The 22,992-nt window shown below is 47.7% G+C and overlaps 1 protein-coding gene across 2 annotated transcripts in view; it reads left to right on the top strand.

Moving 5' to 3' along the window:
* The window catches only part of SERPING1 (serpin family G member 1), a 33,020-nt gene extending 10,587 nt beyond the window's left edge, over positions 1 to 22,433 (top strand). The window contains exons 1-8 of one of the 2 annotated variants that reach the window (XM_055301097.1): positions 10,168 to 10,255; positions 10,821 to 10,904; positions 12,293 to 12,725; positions 14,456 to 14,590; positions 16,650 to 16,853; positions 17,041 to 17,180; positions 20,436 to 20,655; positions 21,927 to 22,433. In XM_055301097.1, coding sequence (XP_055157072.1) covers positions 10,845 to 10,904; positions 12,293 to 12,725; positions 14,456 to 14,590; positions 16,650 to 16,853; positions 17,041 to 17,180; positions 20,436 to 20,655; positions 21,927 to 22,180 — 1,446 coding nt within the window. In that variant the 5' untranslated portion in view covers positions 10,168 to 10,255; positions 10,821 to 10,844 and the 3' untranslated portion in view covers positions 22,181 to 22,433. Of the gene's footprint in view, positions 1 to 10,167; positions 10,256 to 10,820; positions 10,905 to 12,292; positions 12,726 to 14,455; positions 14,591 to 16,649; positions 16,854 to 17,040; positions 17,181 to 20,435; positions 20,656 to 21,926 lie in introns of those variants that run through there. The other variant, XM_055301098.1, reaches the window with a different exon arrangement.
* Positions 22,434 to 22,992: the final 559 nt, after the last annotated feature.

Below are 22,992 nucleotides of genomic sequence, written 5' to 3'. Positions count from 1 at the left end.
ACCCGGCCGCCCCCTCTCCCCAGGGTTTTGTTCCCTCACTTCCATTTCAGCCTCCATGGAGGAGAGGCTGAGGAGAGAGGCCCGAGGCCGCCTGTGGGCCTCCTTCCCGGGTCAGCTCTCCCGGCAGCAAATGCGGATGGTGGTGGGAGATGAAAATGTAGCTTTGGAAAAAACGTGGTCAGGGTAGAGTTCTGTGACCTGGGAGCTTTTGCCACTTGTCTGAGCTGCTCCGTGGCCCGAAGCGTGGCCCAGAAAGAAGGTCCTAGACGGCTTCCGACTGAATGAAAAGGTGGTGCTCGCTCGTGCTCTATCTCAAAATAAATGAATCTTTAAATGAAAAGACTGGGTTTGAATCCCAAATGAATCCTAAACCGAGCAGGTGAACCCAAGGATAATATTAAGCGATGATAGAATACAGTGGGTTTGGATAGGAAGCATCAGTCCAGCCCTGTTTTTGTTTTTGTTTTAATTCATTTGAGACAGAGAGAGGCAGAGACACAGGCAGAGGGAGAAGCAGGCTTCCTGCGGGGAGGCGGATGCGGGACTCCATCCCAGTACCCCGGGATCACGCCTTGAGTGGAAGGCAGATGCTCAACCACTGAGCCACCCAGGCATCCCTGTAATATTTTCTATTTTATTTTATTTTATTTTTATTTTTTTAAGATTTTATTTATTCATGAGAGACACAGAGAGAGAGAGGCAAAGGGAGAAGCAGGCTCCATGCAGGGAGCCCGACATGGGACTCGATCCTGGGTTTCCAGGATCAGGACCTGGGCTGAAGGCGGCGCTAAACCGCTGAGCCACCCAGGATGCCCCTATTTTCTATTTTAAAATAGATTTTTCTAGGACACCTGGGTGGCTCAGCAGTTGGGTGTCTCTGCCTTTGGCTCTGGGCGTGATCCTTGAGTCCTGGGATCGAGTCCCACATTGGGCTCCCTGCATGGAGCCTGCTTCTTTCTCTGCCTATGTCTCTGCCTTTCTCTCTCTGTGTCTCTCATGAGTAAATAAATAAAATCTTTTTAAAAAATATTCTTTTTAATGATTTTATGTTTAAGTCATCTCTACCCCCAGTGTGGGGCTCGAACTCACAACCCTGAGATCAAGAGTCACATGTTCCATCAACTGAGCCAGGCAGGTACCCCCCCATTTGTAAGATTTTAATATTTTTACCAAACGATCATTTTCGTGCCCTCTACAGGTAAATGTAGGCAACAGATGCTAATGTTTAAATGTCTTAACTATTTAATGAAATGGTGTTTTATTAGGAAAATGGGAATAACCCAGGACTAGCAGTCACTAGAGGAAAGCAGGACTGGAGAAACTATTGGGGTGGGGTAGGTCGGGGAAATAAAGAAACTGCCTTGACCTTGAATTGTTAATGGGCTCCTGGCGCAGCTGTTTGTCTGGAATTTGGGGGAGGGCTTGCTCTCCCCCTCCCCATGTGTAATATCTCTGTGTCTGTCCTCTTCTAGTCTTATCAGTTCTTTAGAGGAGGTAACAGGCACCACCAGCCTCCTGGTAGCAGCTGCCAGAAGTGACTGTCCGGATGGGTGTGTAGGAGAAAAGAGCTGCTAGAAGGCACGGTGGGACAGTTTAATCTGTGTCCTTGATGGCCTATATCAAAGAACCTTGGTCATTCAGTCATTCCACAATTATCTATCGAGTGTCTGCTGTGTGGCAGGTGGTAGGCTGAAAGGAAACTGCATGGGCCAGAAATGGAATCTGAGCTTTTCACAAGGCAGGCCAGAATTCTGACTGAAGCCCAGGACACCTCCATGAGTCCTCCTCATCAGCCCCCAGCCTCAGCAGACATTAGCAGGTGACCCTGGTGTGCAATTGATGTGCTGCTTTTCACACCTACTCTCTTTCTGTCCGGGGTAATCTTTTTCCTTTCACTCACTTAGATGAAGGATGGAGAGAGATGGGAAAGATGGAATTGTTAGGGACCGACAGATGGGAATCCCAAATGGCCTGTAACTGGGTGAAGAGCTTGTACTGAGTTCATTTCCAAGTAACCCACAAGAGATCAAGAGTTGTATATTCGGGCAGCCTGGGTGGCTCAGTGGTTTAGCACTGCCTGCAGCCCAGGGCATGATCCTGGAGACTTGGGATCGAGTCCCACGTCGGGGTCCCTGCATGGAGCCTGCTTCTCCCTCTGCCTGTGTCTCTGCCTCTCTCTCTCTCTTTCTCTGTGTCTCTCATGAATAAATAAATAAATATTTAAAAAATAAAAATAAATTTAAAAATATTTAAAAAGTTTAGATAACAAAAGCAGAGAATACATTTTTTAACCATAGATGGAAAAATTTTATGAACAAATGCAAAATCGCACTAATCATAAAGGAAAAGAGTGATAAACTTTATCATATTGCAATGAAGAATTTTCATTCTTTAAAACATAATATTGATAGAATGAAAAGGTGTAGCATGGGCTAGAATGAATTTACAGCATATATAACTGACAGAAGGCTTGCATCCAAAAAGAGCTCCTAAATCAAAAGAAAAGGCCTAATTTAAAAAATGGGCAAACATTAGAATGGATGAACTGTAAGAGCAGCCCAGGATCACAATTGTGGAACTTTATTTCTTGCTCAGGTAAAGTCCAAAATTAATGTTCCTGATCAGAGGAGGTTCTGCTCCACAAAGTGATCCTAGGCATGAGCATCCAGCCAGCAGAGGAGGGAGAAAAGAGACTTTCACGGTGGGGGCTTTTTCAAGGCCAGGCCTGGAACAACTGTCTTGTGTCACTTCCGCTTGTATTCCATGAGCTTGATCCCCACCATGTGGCTCCTATGCCTGCAAGGGAAGCCGGGAAATGTGGTCTACCTATACAGCCAGGAGAAGAAAGAACTTGGATGAACAGCTAATCAGGTTGTTTTTTTTTTTTTTTTTAAGATTTTATTTATTCATGAGAGACATAGAGACACAGGTAGAGGGAGAAGCAGGCTCCATGCAGGGAACCTGATGTGGAACTCAATTCCAAGACCCTGGGATCACGACCTGAGCCGAAGGCAGATGCTCAACCATTGAGCCACCCAGGTGTCCCGAAGAGCCCATTACTTTATGCCCCAAAGTATTTCATCAAAGAAAAAGTCTCAAGTGGACAATAAGTCTGACAAAGTGCTCAATCTCATTGGTAATCAAGAAAAGAAAAATGAGGGGTGCCTGGCCTGGCATAGGCAATGGAGTGTGGAACTCTTGATCTCCAGGTCATGAGTTCAAGCCCCATACTGGGTATAGAGATTACTTACAGGTAATATCTTTTAAAAATAAAATAACATATAATCTTTGGGGTGCCTGTCTGGCTCTGTTGGTGGAGCATAGAACTCTCTTGATCTCAGGGTCATAAGTTTAGGCCCTGTGTTCAGTGTAGGGCCTATTTGAAAAGAATCTTTTGGGGGACATCAGTGGTTGAGCGTCTGCCTTTGGCTCAGGGCATGATCCTGGAGTCCCGGGATTGAGTCCCACATCAGGTTCCCTGAGTGGAGCCTGCCTCTCCCTCTGCCTGTGTCTCTACCTTTCTCTCTGTCTCTCATGAATAAATAAATACAATATTTCAAAAATATTTTTTAAAAAAATAATAAAAACAAAATTAAAAATCTTTGTGGCACTCAAGTGGCTTAGTCAGTTAAGCATCTGACTTTTTGGTTTTGTCTCTCATAGGTGGTAAGATTGAGCCTTGTGTCTGGCTTCACACTCGGGGAGTCTACTTGGATATTCTCTCCCTCTGCTCCTTCCCCTGCTCTTGCTCTCTCTCTCTCTCTCTCAAATAAATAAATCTTTAAAGAAAAATCTTTAGGGGTACCTGGGTGGCTCAGTAAATTAAGCATCTATTTTTTTTTTTTACTATTAATCTCAGGGTCATGAGTTCAAGCCCTGTGTTAGGCTCCACACTAGGCATAGAGCCTACTTAAAAAAAAATCTTTCTTTTTTAAAAGATTTTATTTATTCATGAGAGACACACACACACACACAGAGAGAGAGAGAGAGAGAGAGAGAGAGAGAGGCAGAGACATAGAGGGAGAAGCAGACTCCTTGTAGGGATCCCAATGTGGGACTCCATCCCCAGACTGGGATCATGCCAAGTCGAAGGCAGACACTCAGCTGCTGAACTACCCAGGCATCCCCTCAAAAAAAATCTTTAAAAATATGAAATAAAATAAAGAGAAGTAAGGAGCTGGTTACCGTCTCATTTGAGTCACAGCTTCATGTAGGGAATAGAGTTGTGATGAGGAGAACAGGATGCTTCTGGCCCACCAGCCACATTCTGTTTCTTGACCTGGGTGGTGGGCACATAGATACAAACTTTATTATCTTTTGTTAAATTGTGTATTTATTTTATGTAATTTTCATTATGAATTATCTCTCACTATAAGTTTTTTTTTTTTAATGTTACAAAGACCAGAGGCAGCCATGGCAGATTCTTAGGTGTCACATCAGAAGATGAAAACAAAAGTCTAGGGCCTTACAGGCACACTCTGTTCAAGAAACAAACCCGCCCTTTATGTACAATTGTGTCCATGAACAGCCAGCTTATGGCCATTCTAATGGAAAGGAAAAATGGTGCTTTTTCTGGACATTACAAGAAATCAGCCATCACCCTTCTAAAGCTGTTAGTAAGCATCTCATCACAACCGTCATTTTCAAACACCTCTTAGATGCTTTTCAAACCTATCTTACTTCATCCTGAAAATGGCCCTGTGGGAGAGACAGTACAACCCCCATGTCGGATTTGGAACTCTGACTCCTCCCAGAGGTTAAGGCCCGTTGGATAGTTAGTAAGCAGAAGAGAGGGATTTTTTTTTTTGAAGATTTTATCTATCTATTCATGAGAGATAGAGAGAGAGAGAGGCAGAGACACAGGCAGAAGGAGAAGCAGGCTCCATGCCGGGAGCCCGACATGGGACTCGATCCAGGGTCTCCAGGATCATGCCCTGGGCTGAAGGGGGCGCTAAACCGCTGAGCCACCCGGGGTGCCCAGAACAGAGAGATTTATTTTTATTTTTTTTTTAATTTTTATTTACTTATGATAGTCACAGAGAGAGAGAGAGAGGCAGAGACATAGGCAGAGGGAGAAGCAGGCTCCATGCGGGAGCCTGATATGGGATTCGATCCCGGGTCTCCAGGATCGCGCCCTGGGCCAAAGGCAGGGGCCAAACCGCTGCGCCACCCAGGGATCCCCGAACAGAGAGATTTAAATCCAAGTTTGTGTAACTCAGAGGCACATGCACCTCCCCCTGCCTGCACTGCTGGGTCTCGTCACACATGATGCTAGGGAAAAGGTATAGCCACTCTTCTATCTGAAAAAAATGACCATTTGTGACAGATACATATTTGGATGGTGAGGTTTTTTAAGAGATTATTTGAGAGAGAGAGAGAGAGAGCATAAGCAGGGGGAGAGGCAAAGGCAGAAGGAGAGAGAGAGAGAAGCAGACTCCCCATTTAGTGCACAGCTCAACTCGGGGCTCCAGGCTTGATTGCACAGCCCGGAAATCAAGACCGGAGCCGAAATCAAGAATCAGTAGCTTAGCTGACTGAGCCACCCAGGCACCCCTGGAATGATGAGATATTTACATGGCTTGATATCTCGTAAGCCAAGGGCAATTGCATTTTAGAGGCTGAAGCCAAGAACAGTTTTTAACCTATCTGTCTACCTACCTACCAATATCCTTCTATTTATTTTTAAGTAAGTTTTATATCCAGTGTGGGACTTGAACTGACAACCCTGAGACCAAGAGTCATATACTCTGACTGAGCCACCCAGGCACCACCCCCTCCCCGAATAGTTTTTAATTGGGTAAGTGACCATATGGGCTCCATGTTCAACTTAGGCAGGGCGAGGATGTTGGCTCCCTGTGCCCTGTCACACACAGGTGAATGAGGGATGGGTAAGGCCAGATGGCTCCTGGGACTGGGGAGGCATCGGGCAGTGCATGGAAACAGAAGCAACAGGTCAAAATGAGAAATCACGATCTGGAAGGGGACCAAATTCACAGCTGAGCAAATGATCCAAACGGTGTTCTACCCCAAGAGGTGGCAACAGAGAGCTGGAGTCAAAGGTTAGAGACAGAAATGTGGCAGAGAGACACATTAAGCACTTGTTAAGCTGCTAACAAGTGTAAAAGTGGGCAGGCAAGAGAGCTTTCTAGAACTAGCATGCAGTCAGTGGGGGTTTGGGAATCGACCCATTTGTCTCAAAAATACTGTGTGATACGTCCATACATGAAGTACTGTGCAGCCGTTAGGAAGAATAGGTAAAGCTGCCTGTAATGACATGGAACAAAGTCCATGATACTTAACTGAGTAAGAAAAGAAATTATGGAGAAATAATCATGATGCATGTGGGATAAATAAATATATATATAATCTTATATATAAAATTTTTATAAAATATATTTTTTATACATTTTTATAAAATATATATATAAAATTTTTAGAGAGTAGAGTCTGGAATAATACACTTGGAAGTGTTACCAGTGGTTGTATCTGGAAGAACTTTTCATTTTGTCATGTTTATTTATTTTTTAAAGATTTATTTATTTATTTATTTACTTGAGGGAGAGAGAGTGTGGTAGGGAGGGGCATGGGGGAAGGGAAAGAGAATCTTAAGCAGACACTGCACTATTAGTGTAGGACCCTACCTGGGGCTCAATCTCACAACCCTGAGATCATGACCTGAGCTGAGATCAAGAGTTGGATGCTTAGAGCAGCTCTGGTGGCTCAGCGGTTTAGCGCCGCCTTCAGCCCAGAGTGTGATTCTGGAGACCTGGGATCGAGTCCCACGTCAGGTTCCCTGCATGGGGGCCTGCTTCTCCCTCTGCCTGTGTCTCTCCCTCTCTCTCTCTCTCTGTGTGTCTCTCATGAATAAATAAATTAAATCTTTGAAAAAAAAAAGAATTGGATGCTTAACCCACTGAGCCCCCCAGGTGTCCCCCAGGAGTGCTAATAATGAGAAGAGGGTCTTTGGAAGAAGGGTCCTGTGAATGAAGACTCGCTTGTGGGTTCCCAGGGTGACTGAGTTGTTGGAATGGTAAGCAGGAAAGAGCCAATGTGGGGCCAACTGAGAGAGGGAAGATATGAGGAGGGATGCACCTACAGTAGGGACCCCCCCTTTCACTCATGGCTGCCACCCTGTGCCTTCCCCTAGAGAGAACTGTATTTGTAGGAAATATGAGACAAAGGTCAGTCAATGGTCCATCTTTACTTATAAAGCATCAATAACCCCACAAAAGGGAAAGCCACCACACAGATTTCAAAATGGTAGAAACATCATTCTCAGACAAATACACAGTAAGAATATTAAAGAAACTAACATCAGGATGACAAAGGTGGTTCAAAGAAGGATGCAACAGGCACCAGTCAGGTGGCTGAGTGGCTCAGTCAGTTGAGTGTCTGTGTTCAGCTCAGGTCATGATCTCCTTGCTCAGCGGGAAGTCTGCTTCTCCCTCTTCCTCCGCCCGCCCCCCACTCCTTCTCTCCATCTCTCAAATAAATAAATCTTAAAAAAAAAAAAAAAAGGATGCAAGAAACTGTGTGTGTGTGTGCACGTGCTCAGTGAAAAAGAGAATTCTGCAAGAACATGGCTAAGTTAGCAATAGAACTGGCTACTGCCATACAATGCAAGAAGACCACAACCTTTGGGGTTATCGTTATTGCTCTTCCAAATGTTTCTATTTTACTTTCATCAATGTAAATGTTACTTTCAACACAGAAAACATTTGCATCTTATCCATTTTGGCGGGTCAGCATCTGACATTACAGACTCTGGGCCCTGCTCCTTAGTAAATAAGAAGTCAAAGCAAATCTTATTCCCCTCCAATAGTATTTCTCAGCCAATGTTGTGAAGAGAGGCTGGAGCCCTAATGGCCAGCGCATTCTCTATACGTAATCAATTCACTTTTCTCTGCATCTAGAGTGGTACTAGCTGTCTATGGGAGAACGGAGTAAATAGTCCCTCGAACAATTCTCTACATTCTGAGAATAAAACGACCCTGATTCTTCTGCCCTATTTCCAAGTTTTGGGTCACTTTCCTTCAGAGGAGAAACTACAGGTGTATAGATCTTGAGAAGGAGTTCACCCACATAGGAACTTGTACTTGTGCTACCTGAGGACCAACCTGATGAAAAAGGCTCAAAGCCTGATAGAATGTTCTCAGTAGAGAAAGCTTTAACGAGAACTTAGACCTCATCCAGGAAACCCACAGTGGCGGAAGCCATGGATACATCTCACATGGGGAAAGAGGTCTCCACTAGAAGAGAAGGTTCTTGTGGCAGAGAAACCCTAGACCTGCCCTGTTGAGGGAAGGGCTTAATTCATAATCCTAAATCGATTGACTATCTGAACACGCATACTAGTGAGAAATTCTGCAAACCTCATAATTAAGTCAACCTCAGGCCATTTGTGTTGGGGAAAAATGCTAATGTCTGCAGCCAGGTGAGAGCTTCAGCTGCAGTACCAGCTTCATCAGACAGGAGAGTCTCCACAAAGCAGAAAGAGACACCCTCTAAACGTCCAGAGTGGCCAAAGAGCTAAGGTGGCTGAAGGAGGTAGACCCACAGGCTGGGCAAACCTCTCTATTGGGCCTTGTCCACCGTGAGCCTAGACGGGTCCACAGACCACCATACTCCTGCCGCTGGGCACAGGATGTTCTCTCTGGTAGCTGCTTCCGGTTAGCCTGTGATGTCTACCAGTCATTTATGGGGGTTCATACAGGATTTTAGCTTGATCCACATCCTGGCTTGTCACTGACTTGTTATGTGGTGTTGGCTATATCAGTTAATTTCTTTAAGTCAAAAAATAATAATAATAACAATTTAAGTCTCTCTATTTTTTTTAAGAGGAGAGTTATATTAGCACCCATTTCATAGTCATCATGAGAATTAACCAGGATGAATGAGATTGCCTTCCACCACCTTCTTTTTGTTTGACTGACCCATTTCCCAGAAGCCTCAAGCTCAGTGTGCCTTCCAGGCCCCCAGCTTAGGCCTGGGGATGGGGAAGTGGCATTGTGTATGCCCCTGTGGGGAAGGAGCTTTCCCAAGACTCAGAAGGTTTCCAAGTGGGCGTGAGGAATGGAGCACTTGCAGAGCCCTTGCAAAGCGGGTGCAGAGTCTCTATGGATCTTTTCCAATGACCCCCAAGGAGACGCACAAATTTTCTCCCACTCTGTCCTTGGTCAGTCCCTTAAGATCGTTCTGAAGCTAGCAGCCAACTTTCCTGACTGTTCCAAACAGGACAGGTCCAGTAGTGAGATGGGCATAGAACTTCAGAGCTATATTAAGTCATCAGAGACCTCCTCATTTTGCAAAGGAGGCAGGGTAGCCAGATTTAGCAGAGAAGATACAGAATGCCCAGTTAATTTTGAATTTCAGATAAATGACCAAAAAAATTTTATAGTGTGTTCCAGTATTACATGCAACATCCCTCCAAAGAATTTTTTTGTTGTTGTTTATTGGAAATTCAAATTTAACTGGGCTTCCTGTATTTTATCTGGCAACCCTGAAAAGAGAGTTAGGTTGCTAAAGGGGGAAACAATTAGGGTCACCCATCCAGCCAGGCAGGCCTGGAAGCCACGTCTGCTGGGTTCCAGCGACTATCCCCCTCCACACCCCACAAGGCATCTGCCCCAACTGTTAGTTTTTTATGTAATGCTTGCTGGGCTGGGTGCCTCCAATTCCTTGTCTGCTTTACAAGGGAAGAACCACTGGTTCCAGGTCTCCAACAGGAGAAGCAGAACACCCACACAGCACAGAAGAGAGCAGGTGGCCGGTAGGACTTCAGGGGATTTCGTTCAGAGTCCAGCTGTTTTCCAAGTGAGGGTGATCACCAGCCAGACTTTAACTGCTCTAAGGCTCGGGTATTTTAACTCTCAAATGGGCACAACGGGACCTGTTTCCAGAGAGTCACTTTGAGGATGAGATGAGCTGAGTGATTCCCAAATAGCTGGTTGCTTGTCAACCCTGGAGCACAGTTTGGGTCTCTGCGGCTTTTATCAGGACCAAGCTTCCCCACCCCTGGCCCCCAAGGGGCTTGGGTCAGAATTCTGGCCGGGCGCCCAGAGCCCCACCGAGTGGACCGTCCCATCCCGGTTTACGGGAACTCACACCAGCGATCAATCATCCTTAATTTGTAACTGGGCAGTGTCCTGGGCCAGCCAATAGCCAAGACCGACCCCCCCGCACCCCACCTCCCTGACCTTGTGGGACTGCACTCAGTCTGCGCTGGAGCTGCCCAGGGACCAGGAGTTTGGAGCAGGTTTGGTGATGGGGGTGGGGGCGGGGGTTTGGGGAGTGGGGTGTCTCCAGCTCCTTCTTTCCCTCCCCCGTTTCCTGCCCCCTCTTTATCTCTGACGTCTCCACTGGCTAGCTCGCACTGTAGACTTCAGCGCCCCCCCCCGCCCGTGCCCCCTCCCCGGGGTGTCGCCTGAGCTGCGGTGCGCAGCCCCCTGGCCGTCCCCTGCTCCCCCCGCCTCGCGGCGGCCTCGTTAGGCTGGAGCAGGACCCTCCGGGGGAACAGATGGATGGACTGGGCTGGGAGGGGGAAGGAAGGGCAGCCGGTGCCGGGAAAGGGAAGCGGTTTGGGGAAAACAAAACAGGGGGAGGAGCCTGAGGGAAGGTGGCTGGGGGCGGGGGGGCTGGAATTCGCGCCGGGGGACCGCGGCCTGGAACGGAATGGGGGCGGGCCCGGGGTGGTGGGCGGGGGGAGGGGGAGGGGGCCCGGGGTGGTGGGCGGGGGGAGGGGGAGGGGGCCCGGGGTGGTGGGCGGGGGGGACGGGGGGTGCCGGGTCCCGCACGCACTGCAGCGCTGGCTGTCTCCGCAGGTCCGGGCCGACGCCACCGCCCAGATGGCCTCCAGGCTGACCCCGCTGACCCTGTCGCTGCTGCTGCTGCTGCTGCTGGCTGGGGTGAGTGGCCCCTTCGAGGGGGCGAGCAGCTGAAGATGAACTGTTCTGGGCCTGCCGAACGAGGAGAGCTCCTCTTGGCACCAGCAAGTGTGGTCCTGGCCCCGGGGTCCGGAGAGAGCGAGGCGCGGGCGAGCGGGGTTCTCCTCCCGGCCCGCTGCCCGCCAGTTGGGGTGGCCTTGAGCGGGTGTCGGTTTGTAGGGTGGAAGGCTAGAGAGGGCCGGAGATGGGCAGTACTTTGTGTTCTGCAAAGACAAGGAGTTTTCGTGGCTGAGCTGGGAAGGGGGGGGGGGGTGCTGGAGACACAGGACCTGCCCGGGCTGCTCCTGCCCCACCGCCAGGAGAGGCAGCAGACACCCCTGGGTCCGGGTGGGGCCCATCGCAGCCGCGGGTGCCAGCCGCATGGGAGGTGGGCGCCTGCTTTGGCGTGTCTGTTCACAGAGTGTGTGGAGGTGGCATCGGGGGTGCCCTAGGCAGTCAGGGGCTCTGCGGGGTTGAGCAGGGGATCTAGAATCACGAGTCGAGTCTCCAGCTTCAGTGAGGCCCTGGGCCAGTTCCTGAATATCTCAGCATCAGTTTCTTTTATCACTGACATGGGATAATATGTGCTTTCTCAACCCAGAAACCAAGACATTTGGGGCTGGCTAATTCGTTGTGAGGGGCTAGCCGGGACATTGTAGAATATTTTGCAGTATCCTGGTTCCTACCCATTGAATGCCAGTACCATCTCCACCCTATTCCCCAATCCCTTTCCCTGCCCTATGATAACCAAAAATGTCTCCAGACATTGCCAAAATCCCCAGGGATTAAAGTGGTCTCTGATTGAGAGCCACTGGTCTGTACTATTTTTTCCTCCCTCCCTTCTTTCCTTCCTCCCCCCCCCCCTTCCTTTCTTTCCTCTTTCTCTCCTTTCTTCCTTCCTTCCTTGCTCCCTTCCTTCCTTTCTTTTGGAACGCTGATGGAGAAGCCACTTCTCACACAGAGGTCACAAGCTCGAATATCTCTGTACTGGCCTGGCAGGTGAACCAAGACAGGCAGATACTTAAAGAAATTGCAAGAACATGGATAAACGGCCATTGACCCTCAGCTCCAAAGTTTTGGAAACAGCTTCCCTTGTGGGATCAATTCCTCGGAGATAACAGAGTCCTAGCTCCTTACCTCTGTGGAGACTATCCTGTCTCCACCACCACCAGCTCCTGCACTGCCCCTCCTCTGGAGGATGTAGTGGTGGCAGCTCCAAGGCAGGCCTCTTGCCCACCAGGCTTTCCCAGGAATCATTCTCCGGTCCAGGACATCTTCCACATCTCTACCTTCCCTTCCTGCTGTGAGTGTTTGAGGGGGGAGCTGTGCCTCAAGGTAGGAAAAGTGAAATTCAGGTTCTTGAACCACAGGTTAGAGCCTCCTCAGATCTGAATGTTACTAGCCCCAACTCCATGACAGAGAGCTGGCAAGGGGGAAGCGAAGGAAACATCTCGGAGGGAGCGATCACCAAGAATGTATCCACTCAACACACCGTGGACTCTTCCACCTTGTTGAATATCAGCTCAACCATCGTAACAGCCAATACCACTCTTGAACCCACTACTCAGCCTTTCATCGGGTCCACTGTTCAACCCACCCAGCCCACTACTGAGCCATTCTGCCCAGGGCCTGCCACTTCCTGCTCTGACGTGGAGAGTCACTGGGCAGAGTCCGAGTTGAGTGAGGCCTTGATAGCCTTCTCTCTGAAGCTCTACCATGCCTTCTCAGCGGTGAAGAAGGTGGAGACCAACATGGCCTTTTCTCCATTCAGCATTGCCAGCCTCCTGACCCAGGTCCTGCTTGGTAAGAACCTAAGTCCTCTCCAAGTTGTATGTTGGACCCTCCTGTAAAGGTCCCCAACCCATCTGGCTGCAAAGCCGTGCCTTGGGGAAAGGCTATAAAACTGGGTTACGTTTAGGGGGAGGGTAAGCATTCATTTATTCCTTAATTTAACAGTGATTTAACACATACTATTGCTTATAAAACCCCATGGACTAAGCAGGAATATATAAAACAGGTTCTCAGTCCCCAGCTATGTCTCAGGGTAAGGCAACAAGGAAAATGAAACCATGAGCGATAGACATAGAGTAGAATCATGCTAATCCTGTTTACTGGCTGTGTGACCTTGGCAGGTTACTCAACTCCTCTGAGCCTGAGTCCTCACATAAGAAATGGAGATAGTTGTACTTACTTTAAAAAAGAAAACAGAGAGCTTGGTCGCTGGCTTAGAGGGAGGTCAAAACACGTTAGTCCCTTGCCTTCCCGAGAGATGTTGTTAAGTCCCATGGGGTATACAGCTATGTACACTCCCCAGTTAGGACAACCAAAACTGCCAGATGTCCGCTGGGAGACACATTTCAGTTGATTGGCTTTGGCAGATTTCTTTATTGCCCAGAATCTTTTTTTTTTTTTAAATTTTTATTTATCTATGATAGTCACACAGAGAGAGAGAGATAGGCAGAGACACAGGCAGAGGGAGAAGCAGGCTCCATGCACCGGGAGCCCGACGTGGGATTCGATCCCCGGTCTCCAGGATCGCGCCCTGGGCCAAAGGCAGGCGCCAAACCGCTGCGCCAGCTAGGGATCCCTATTGCCCAGAATCTATGGCTTGAGTCTTCTCTCCCTTTTCTGCCTAAATCTGTGGTCTTGAGTAGAGTGGATCACTTAATCTGTCTCTCTCTTTTTTTATATAAGATTTTATTTATTTCCTTGAAAGAGAGAGAGAGAGGGAGGGAGAGTGCACAAGCAGAAGGAGTGGCAGGCAGAGGCAGAGGGAGAGGGAGAAGCAGACTCCCCGTGGGGCAGGGGAGCCCGATGTGGGACTCGATCCCAGGACCCCATGATCATGACCTGAGCCCAAGGCAGATGCTTACTTAACAGACCCAGACCGAGTCACCCAGGCACCAGATTGCTTAATCCCTTAAACTTCAGTTTCCTCATCTGTGAGTAGGGAGAGTAATGACCCTGATGTGAAAGGATTATTGTGGAGATTCAGTGAGCTAATATGGGAGCCAGTATGTGATGCCTGGAACCCAGTAAGTGCTCCATACATTTTATCTCTTACTGCAGGGAATATGTGCACAGTAAATATTTAATAATGAATAACGAAAAGGGTATTGAACATCTCTCCTCTTTGTGATCCTCTGATTTCTACTTTTAAAAGTGAGCTAGTGTCCTGCCTAGAAGGTTAAACCTTCATACACCCAAACCAGCCAAATCATCATTCATGTGCAATAGGCAGTGATTGGACTGGGCTTTCAGTGCCGTGTGGGGTTAAAATTAGGTAGAAAGTGGAGAAGAGGATTCAAAGCCCTGGAAAAGCCTAACTGTGATGATTCCTAATTCCCCCACCCCTTTCATTCTGACCTATGGATGGTCTTCAGAAGCAGTCATCCCTGCTCTGTTGATTTGTGATCCCCTCCATAGCAGGAAACGACCTCCCGAATTCCATCCTGGTCCCTCAATCCTAGTCCTGAATGGCAGGCCCCCATCTCGATCCTAAAGTTTTTCCCTATTTCTGCCCTTTGTTGCAGGGGCCGGGGAGAACACCAAGAGAAACCTGGAGAATCTCCTCTCCTACCCCGAGGACTTTGCCTGTGTCCACCAGGCCCTGAAGGCCTTCACATCCAAAGGCTTCACATCAGTCTCTCAGATCTTCCACAGCCCAGGTGAGTGCCCCAAGAAAGAGCAGCAGCTGCCGAGCAGCATTCTGAGAGAGTTCTGGGGCGAACCCAACCCTGGGCAAAGAGGACAGAGGGAATGTTAGAGCTACAGGTTAGGGATGGGCTGCAGAGTAGGTAAGGGCCTCAGCAGGAATGTCCTTTGGCTTTAGGAGCTGGATGGGTCTTCTGGTGAGACCTTGGGCAATGGGTCTCCTAGTGAGACCTTTGGTAATGGGCCTCCTGGTGAGACCTTGGGCAATGGGCCTCCTGGTGAGACCTTGGGCAATGGGCCTCCTAGTGAGACCTTGGGCAATGGGTCTCCTAGTGAGACCTTGGGCAAGTCATTTCCATTCATTAGCTCTGGTTAGAATAAGAATGTCCTTCTGCATTTATTCATAGACAGTACCAGAGAGCTCAAGAGAAACAATGTTCATCTGGGCCAGGGGAGTCTTGAGACATCTAGTTTTTTGTACTTTTGTGTTCTATGAATTTGCGGTCATTTACAAATGTTGCATTATTGAATATGTAATAAGATGAATAAGCTTCCAAAATGACCTGATAAAATAATTTTCAAATTTTCTTCCCCAGAGACCTGGGTTTCTGCTGAGCTGCTTCAGGAGTCATGGTGGGAGTGGAGAGGGATCAGGGAGGTTGAGTGGGGTATGGGGTTCCCACTCCTCTGGGAAGCAAATGGAGCCAGCTGGCCTCTGAGCCCTCACCCAGCCTCAACAAGAACCATTTTATTTTATTTCTTTAAAGATTTTATTTATTTATTCACGAGAGACACAGAGAGAGACAGAGACACAGGCACAGGGAGAAGCAGGCTCCCTGCGGGGAACCCAGTGCAGGACCCAATCCTTGGACCCTGGGATCACAACCTGAGCTGAAGGCAGATGCTCAACCACTGAGCCTCCAGGTGCCCCAACCAGAGCCCTTTTAATTGTGGGCTTCACATGTGACTGTTTCAGGATAGTTCAGGTCCTTAAAAAGCCTTGAGAGTGACAGATCTAGTCTGCCCCCTTCCTTTATTTTTTTAAAGATTTATTTATTTATTTATTTATTTATTTATTTATTTATTTATGAGAGACACACAGAGAGAGGCAGAAACACAGGCAGAGGGAGAAGCAGGCTCCATGCTTTCCTTTAAAGGGAAAAAAATTTTCCCATTTTTTTTAATCTATAAAAACAATATTCATTCATTGTAGAAAACAGAAAATACAGGGAAGAAGAAGAAGAAACAAAGAAAGGAAACTCACCTATCAACCCATTCTCTTAAAAAAAAAAAAGCAAAGCAAAGAAAGAAATACCCTCTTTTTTAAAGATGAGAAAAATCTTTGTTGAAGATGTTCAAGAAACTCTATATGTACTTATTTGCTATCCATCAACTTAATCGTCAGTCTTGCTAGATTGGTAGAAAATACAACTGCATTCAATATTATCTATTTAATCCAGGAAAAAATTTTCTCTTTCAAACACTGTTTTCTTTTTTTTTTTTTTAATTTTTATTTATTTATGATAGTCACACACAGAGAGAGAGAGAGGCAGAGACACAGGCAGAGGGAGAAGCAGGCTCCATGCACCGGGAGTCCTACGTGGGATTTGATCCCGGGTCTCCAGGATTGCGCCCTGGGTCAAAGGCAGGCGCCAAACCGCTGCACCACCCAGGGATCCTGAAACATTGTTTTCTTTAGTGGACTTGACCTTTGGAGAACAAAAGCCAGGAAGTCTTGCCATGAACTTCCACCGATGCCGAGAAGCAGAGTGGGTTCCCTGCTGAATTAAGGGAAGAACCAAGGGAAAACCCTGGCAAATGGAAGTTAGTTATTTCGCCAAGCCACAGGTGCATGGCAAGGAGAGGTAGCCAGGGCCTAGCAGGCGTCCTCCTAGGGGCCTCAATTGCCATATGTGTAAGAGGAGTGGGCTGGGCTCTGTCTCCAACCTGCTATGCTTGCCCCAGCAAGCCCAAAGCAGTAGGAAACATGCTCCCTCCCGAAGCCTCCCTAGAAGGGAGAGGATGTTCAGGGGACTGATGCCTCCCTCTCTCCACCTGCCCCCCATCCTCCAGACCTGCCCATAAGGGACACCTTTGTGAATGCCTCTCAGAGCCTGTATGGCAGCAGCCCCAGAGTCCTGGGAAATGACAGCAATGTCAACGTGGAACTGATCAACACCTGGGTGGCAGAGATGACCAACCACAAGATCACAGAACTGCTGGAAAGTCTGCCCTCAGACACCCGCCTTGTCCTCCTCAATGCTGTCTACCTGAGTGGTAAGGGAGCCCTGGACCCAGGGGTCTTTCTATCCTGTGTCCTTTCTTCCTGGCCTCGAAGCCCATGCAGCCCCAGGTTCCACAGCTGGATCCCATTGTGCCCGTCCCACCCTCGCCAACTGGGCTTTAACTCCTCTTCATCCTCTCCTGCCTGTGTTAGAGTAACCCTCCTTCCCCTTCCCTCTAGCCAAGTGGAAGACAACATTTGATCCAAAAAGAACCTCTCTGGAGCCCTTTTACCTCAAATCCTCTGTGATAAAAGCGTTCATGATGAACAGCAAGAAATACCCTGTGGCCCATTTCACTGACTCAACTTTGAAGGCCAAGGTATGTTCTCGGTCCTTCCCATTCTTGTTTCTGAGGCTCTGGTGGGTCCCGATGTCTTTTCTGCTATGGCCCCATCAATGTGGGGCGGACCCTTATGAATTCATCATTTCCACTCCTTCCATCTGTATTTCTACCCTGTCTTTTCTGCTTTTCCCCTCTGTAGCTTGGCCGAGGCAGGCATTGTTTATTTTAGGCTGGGAAGCGGGATCCTAAAGTTTCTTCGTCTCTACTGCATCGAATGGCAAAACGTGAGTCTGTTCATAGGTATCTCTTTCCCGTCAGCCTGGTGGTGAGACAACCTCCTGGTGACTTAGTAAGTCCTGTGTGTACACATGTGCCTGTGTAGAGCATGCATATGTAGGTGTACACATGTCCGGGTAGGTATAAACGTGTGCGTAGGTGGGGTAGGTGCACAGGTGTGCATGTGTTAAACGGCTTACATCCCTTTGCAAAAATTGAACAGTAGAATTTCAATGGATGGGGAAGGAGGGAAGATTATATATGGAGCCCAGAAGATTCTAATTATTTCCAGCTATTTCTGCCTTGTTAGGACAGCAAGACACAGATTTATGAAATAGAATACAATGAGAGAATACCAGGTGACTTAGTGCCAGGCTTGTTTCCACCTTGGGAACTTTCCCTAACTTTTCCCTCCGCTTTGACCCTTTTTCACTCAAATTTTCACATAACTTATTCCTTCTGCATGTCTAGCTATCAGTTCAAAGTTCACCTTAATGGCAAGAACTTCCCCCTTCTTAAAGGAACTGCCTCCTCATCCTGAAACATTGCTCTCGTTTATTATATCCAGGGTACCTGTCACTATCTGAAATTAGGTGGTTCATTTGCTAATTTTATTAGAATATTATTTGTCTCTCTGAAATATTGTCTCTCTCCTTGGGAACAGAAACCTTACCTGCCCTGTTTCCTGTCCCCAGGGCCTAGAACAATGCCACATATAATAAGTGCTCGTTATATGTTTGCTGAATAGATGAGTGAATTCATTGGAGGGTGGTAAAGGGTACAACCCACTTCTGGATGGCCAGGAAGGCTTCACAGAAGAGGTTACCTCTGACCATTCTTGACTATTTGTGCACCTTTCCACCCACCCATCTCTGCCTACCTAACGTAGTTAACCACTCATGGCTAACAGAACCAGAATGGCATGTGTAAATTTGATATACTTGATTTTCTTTTCAAGCGTGTCAGCTACCCGTCAAGGCTGAGTTACAACCCTGTTTGGCTGTATCTTCCAAGCACTGAAAGCCCCCTGTGAAATAAAAATTAAATTTGAAGCGCAAATCAGCTTTCCACCAACACCTCAATATCCTTCTCACATTTAATTATCCTACACCTCTTGACTTCAAAGCCTAAAACTAGTATGTCTGACTCTCTTAAAAATTGCAAGCACTATTTTGAATAATGGACGCACAGATTACCCTCAATTTACCCTAATGTTAATACTGTGGAGTTGGTTTACTTTGTCATATCCATATTTAATTTCTAAATCTTTCTGGGATTTAAGAGCACTTACCCAGCTAAAGGGGTTAGATTTACCAACTCCGGCATAGGAGGGTTACTGGTTTGAAAAGTCAAGACCAGGGGCGCCTGAGTGGCTCAGATGGTTAAGCATCTGCCTTCGGCTCAGGTCATGATCTCCGGGTCTGGGGATCGAGCCCCACGTTGGGCTCCCAGCTTAGTGGGGGTCTGCTTCTCCCTCTGCCCCTCCCCCCTGCTCATGCTGTCTCTGTCTCTCTCTCTAATGAATGAATAAAATCTTGAAAAGAAAATAAAAGAACAGAAAAGAAAAGAACAGAAAAGAAAAGAAAAGTCAAGACCACAGCATGGTAATACTTTAGTCAGAGATTCAGGGTCTGTACACAGGACCTGAAGGGTACACCCTGCCCACTGAGTCTGCCCTATTCAGTGCCTATGCCAGCAGAGACCCTTTCTTTGTCCATGTTCTTCAATTAATATTGGTTTACAACCATTTTCTTCTGGGATATTATTTTATATTCCAACAATGATTGATTTCCATTAATCTCTTTATTGCCCAGTTGAATTTTGCAATCTAGTTTCTTCTTATCCCTGTCCCAATTCTAACTGTCGTGCCTTTTTAATGATAGTGTCTTACATCCTATTACACTATGGTTTCTCTACCGTTAGTTAGGGGTTAGATAACTCTTTGTCAGGGGGACTTTCCTGGGCATGATAGTGTTTAGCATCATCCCTATCTTCTATCCACTAGATACCAGCAGCACTGTGAGTCCCCTCTCCTCCAGTTGTGACAACCAGAATGTCTCTAGACACTGTCAAGTGTCCACTGGGGGCAAATTCACTCTGGGTGGAGAACCCCTTTATATTAAATGCATGGGTCCTGTACTTGTGTCATACTATTGTCTGACTGCCGATTGGAAGTCCTTTTGTGGCAGGCCTGAAAGGGAGGCTAGGATCAGTTTGTCTACAGTCTCAAATGCCATGCTAAGACTTATACTTAATCTTGTAATCAGTAAAGAGCCATCAAAAGTCTTTTTTTTTTTCGTCAAAAATCTTTAAAAGGACTGGGGCACCTGACTGGATTGGTCAGTACAGCATGCAACTCTTGATCTTGGTATTGTGGGTTTGAACCCCACATTGGGTGTGGAGATTACGTGAGCGTTTACTCAAGATTACTTGAGAGAGAGTGTGCGCCTGAATGCACAAGCAGCGGGAGGAGCAGAGGGAGAGACAAACTCCCCAATGAGCAGAGAACCCCACTCAGGGCTCCATCACAGGACCCTTAGATCATGGCCTGAGCAAAAGGCAGAGGCTTAACTGACTGAGCCACCCAGGTGCCCCCCAAATTAAAATATTTTAAAAGTCTTTAAAAGGACACATCTGATAACTCTGGTGGTATATTATACACGTTACGTTCTTTATGCACTGCACACTGGAAGAGAAGGGAGCAGGGTTCAGATCACATCACTTGTCTATATTACATGGCTAGTCAGCAATAGAGTCAAGTTGTAGTCCTCAGCCTGTGTGACCAGAAAGCTATACTCATTCCTCTGCATGTCACTAGCACAGAGTTAGACCAGCACTGTTCACCCAGTTGGTATTGCCATTTTGTCACAAAGCTTGGGAGCCTAGGTCCAGCTGCTGCTTGTGGCAATTGCACGCACCATGGCAGCAGCCTGAAGATGAGCCTTGGGATGTAGGGTGTGGGATCCAGGAGAGTTGGAGTAGAAAGACGGGTAAGGTGCATCTCTTGTTCTGCAGGTAGGGCAGCTGCAGCTCTCTCACAATCTGAGCTTGGTGATCATGGTGCCCCAGAGCACGAAACACTATCTCGAAGACCTGGAGCAGGCTCTCAGCCCCATTGTCTTCAAGGCCATCATGAAGAAACTGGAGATGACCAAGTTCCAGCCCACTCTCCTGACGCTGCCCCGCATCAAAGTGAAGAGCAACCAGGACATGCTGACAGTCATGGAGAAACTAAGTAAGCCCTGGCTGCTCAGGATTGCTCCTAGGCCATTGGGTGGGGAGTAAGGGGGAGGGCCTTTTCTTTTTTCTTTCTTTCTTTTTTTTTTTTGTTATTATTTTTCTTTTAAGATTTTATTTATTTGAGAAAGAGACAGAGAATGGGGGATGGGCAGAGGGAGAAGAAGAAGCAGACTCCCCGCTGAGCAGGGAGCCCAATGCAGGGCTCCATCCCAGGACCCTGAAGATCATGACCCGAGCCAAAGGCAGATGCTCAATCAACTGACCCCCCCAGGCACCCCCTGGGGATGTCCTTAAAATGTGGGTTGTACTCTAGAGTTGGACTCAGTCTGTTCCTCAGTCCTGTGAGTTAGAGGGCCATATGCTATTATCCCATTGGTTCAGTGAGGAAATGGAAATTCATAGTTTACCTGACTTACCCAGGGTCCCTTGAGCTAGTTAGAAGTGAGCCAAAACATCAACCCAGGTCTCCAACTCGACTATCCACCAGGGTCACTGCAACAAAGATACTGGGACAGGTGACCAGGGGGGTCATGGACACCTCTTCCATAGGGACCTTTCATAACACTCAGCCACCCCATGGGACTATGCAGGAACGATCTGGATAATAGAGCCTGGAGGCTTCTGACTGTAGAGGAGGCAACCGAGACTCTATTACCTAACCATTGGCCTCACTTCCTGATCTTTGACCTCATGTCCAGATAGATCACTTCACTTTCTGTTACAGAACTTGACCTTCTAATAGGTGAACTTGTTTCCTAGTATATGACATCACACCCTTGTATATGACCTCATTTGGTAACATGTGTCCTCTTTCTGATGTATTACCTCCCCTCTAAGGTCCTTGGAAACAAGGACGTCATTTTTCAGGGTTCTTTGGGGGGATTGGGCAAAGCCTCTCAACCTCCTCAGAGAAGGTGGTGATTGGAATGAAGATGGGCCCACTGATAGAGGATTCTGTGAACTGTCCCAGAAGGCCCAATAGATGGTGTGACAAGCAAGGGAGGAAGACAAAGAGAAATGTAGGACTTGGGACCAACCCAGAAAATTTAGGACAAATGTCTCCAGTAACTGAGGCCTCGAGCTGATCTTCCTCCCTCCCTCCCCCCTTCCTCTGTTCCTTTCTTTCCTGTAATCTGTCCACCCAGTGTGGGGCTCTAGCTCACAACCCTGAGATCAAGAGTCATGTGTTCTACTGACTGAGCCATTAGTCAGGCGCCCCTCCTGCTGGCCTTTGACTCACTGTTTTTTTCTCTGGTTATGCTCTAGAATTCTTTGACTTTCTTTATGACCTCAACCTGTGCGGGCTGACCGAAGACATAGATCTTCAGGTTTCTGCGATGCAGCACCAGACCATGCTGGAGCTGACGGAGTCCGGGGTGGAGGCGGCCGCAGCGTCAGCGGTTTCTGTGGCCCGCAACTTGGTCATCTTTGAAGTGCAGCAGCCCTTTCTCTTCCTGCTCTGGGACCAGCAGCACAGGTTCCCTGTCTTCATGGGGCGGGTGTACGACCCCCTGGTCTGAGACCCATAGGCTACCAGGCTAATGCAAGCCGTACCACACAAGCCCTGCTACCGCCTGCCTGGACTCACCCCCAGCCACCTCTGCCCCAGGCTGTCCCCTGCTGTCCGTGTGAAGGGCTTCCTTGGGGTCTGGGGAAGGCCCTTCCTCTATCATCCTTCCCTGTTGCTCCCCAAAGCACTTTTTATAGCTTTCTCTGGTTCAAGTTAACCAGCCTCTACAAATAAAACTTGACAGACCATGACTTCTTCTCATATTTACCTTTGTTGTTGGTGTTTTGTGTTTTTTTTTATTATTATTATTTGAGAGAGAAAATGAGAGAGAGAGAGAGAGAGAGAGAGAGAGAGAACATGAGCAGGAAGGAGGAGCAGAGGGAGAGAAAGACTCCTGGCTGAGCAGGGAGCCCAATACAGGACTTGCTCCCAGGACCCTGGGATAATGATCTGAGCTGAAGGCACTTAACCATCTGAGCCACCCAGGCACCGCTTGTATTTACCTTTCAATTTTATACAACAAGGGCTACCATGGCTCCTGTGTCAGCTAGTATTGCTGTGTAACAAGTCACTCCAAACTCAGTGGCTTAACATAGCAACCCTGTGTTATTTCGTGGAAGTCTCAGGATTGGCTGAGTGGTCTTGCTGACCTGGTTTCACCTGGCTGATCTTCCCTGAGTTTGCTCATGCACCTGTAATAGTCGGGTGATCTATATTGGCCTCAACTGGGGGACACCGTGTCTCTCCTCTGTGTCTCTCCTGCACCCTTCTAGCACACTACCCTGCAATGGCAGAGTTCTGGGAAAGGCCTCAGGAAGGAGT

The sequence above is a fragment of the Nyctereutes procyonoides genome, unplaced genomic scaffold, assembly GCF_905146905.1.
Source record: "Nyctereutes procyonoides isolate TBG_1078 unplaced genomic scaffold, NYPRO_anot_genome, whole genome shotgun sequence".
Classification (NCBI taxonomy): Eukaryota; Metazoa; Chordata; class Mammalia; order Carnivora; family Canidae; genus Nyctereutes; species Nyctereutes procyonoides.
This window is presented reverse-complemented; position numbering and strand designations above follow the sequence as displayed.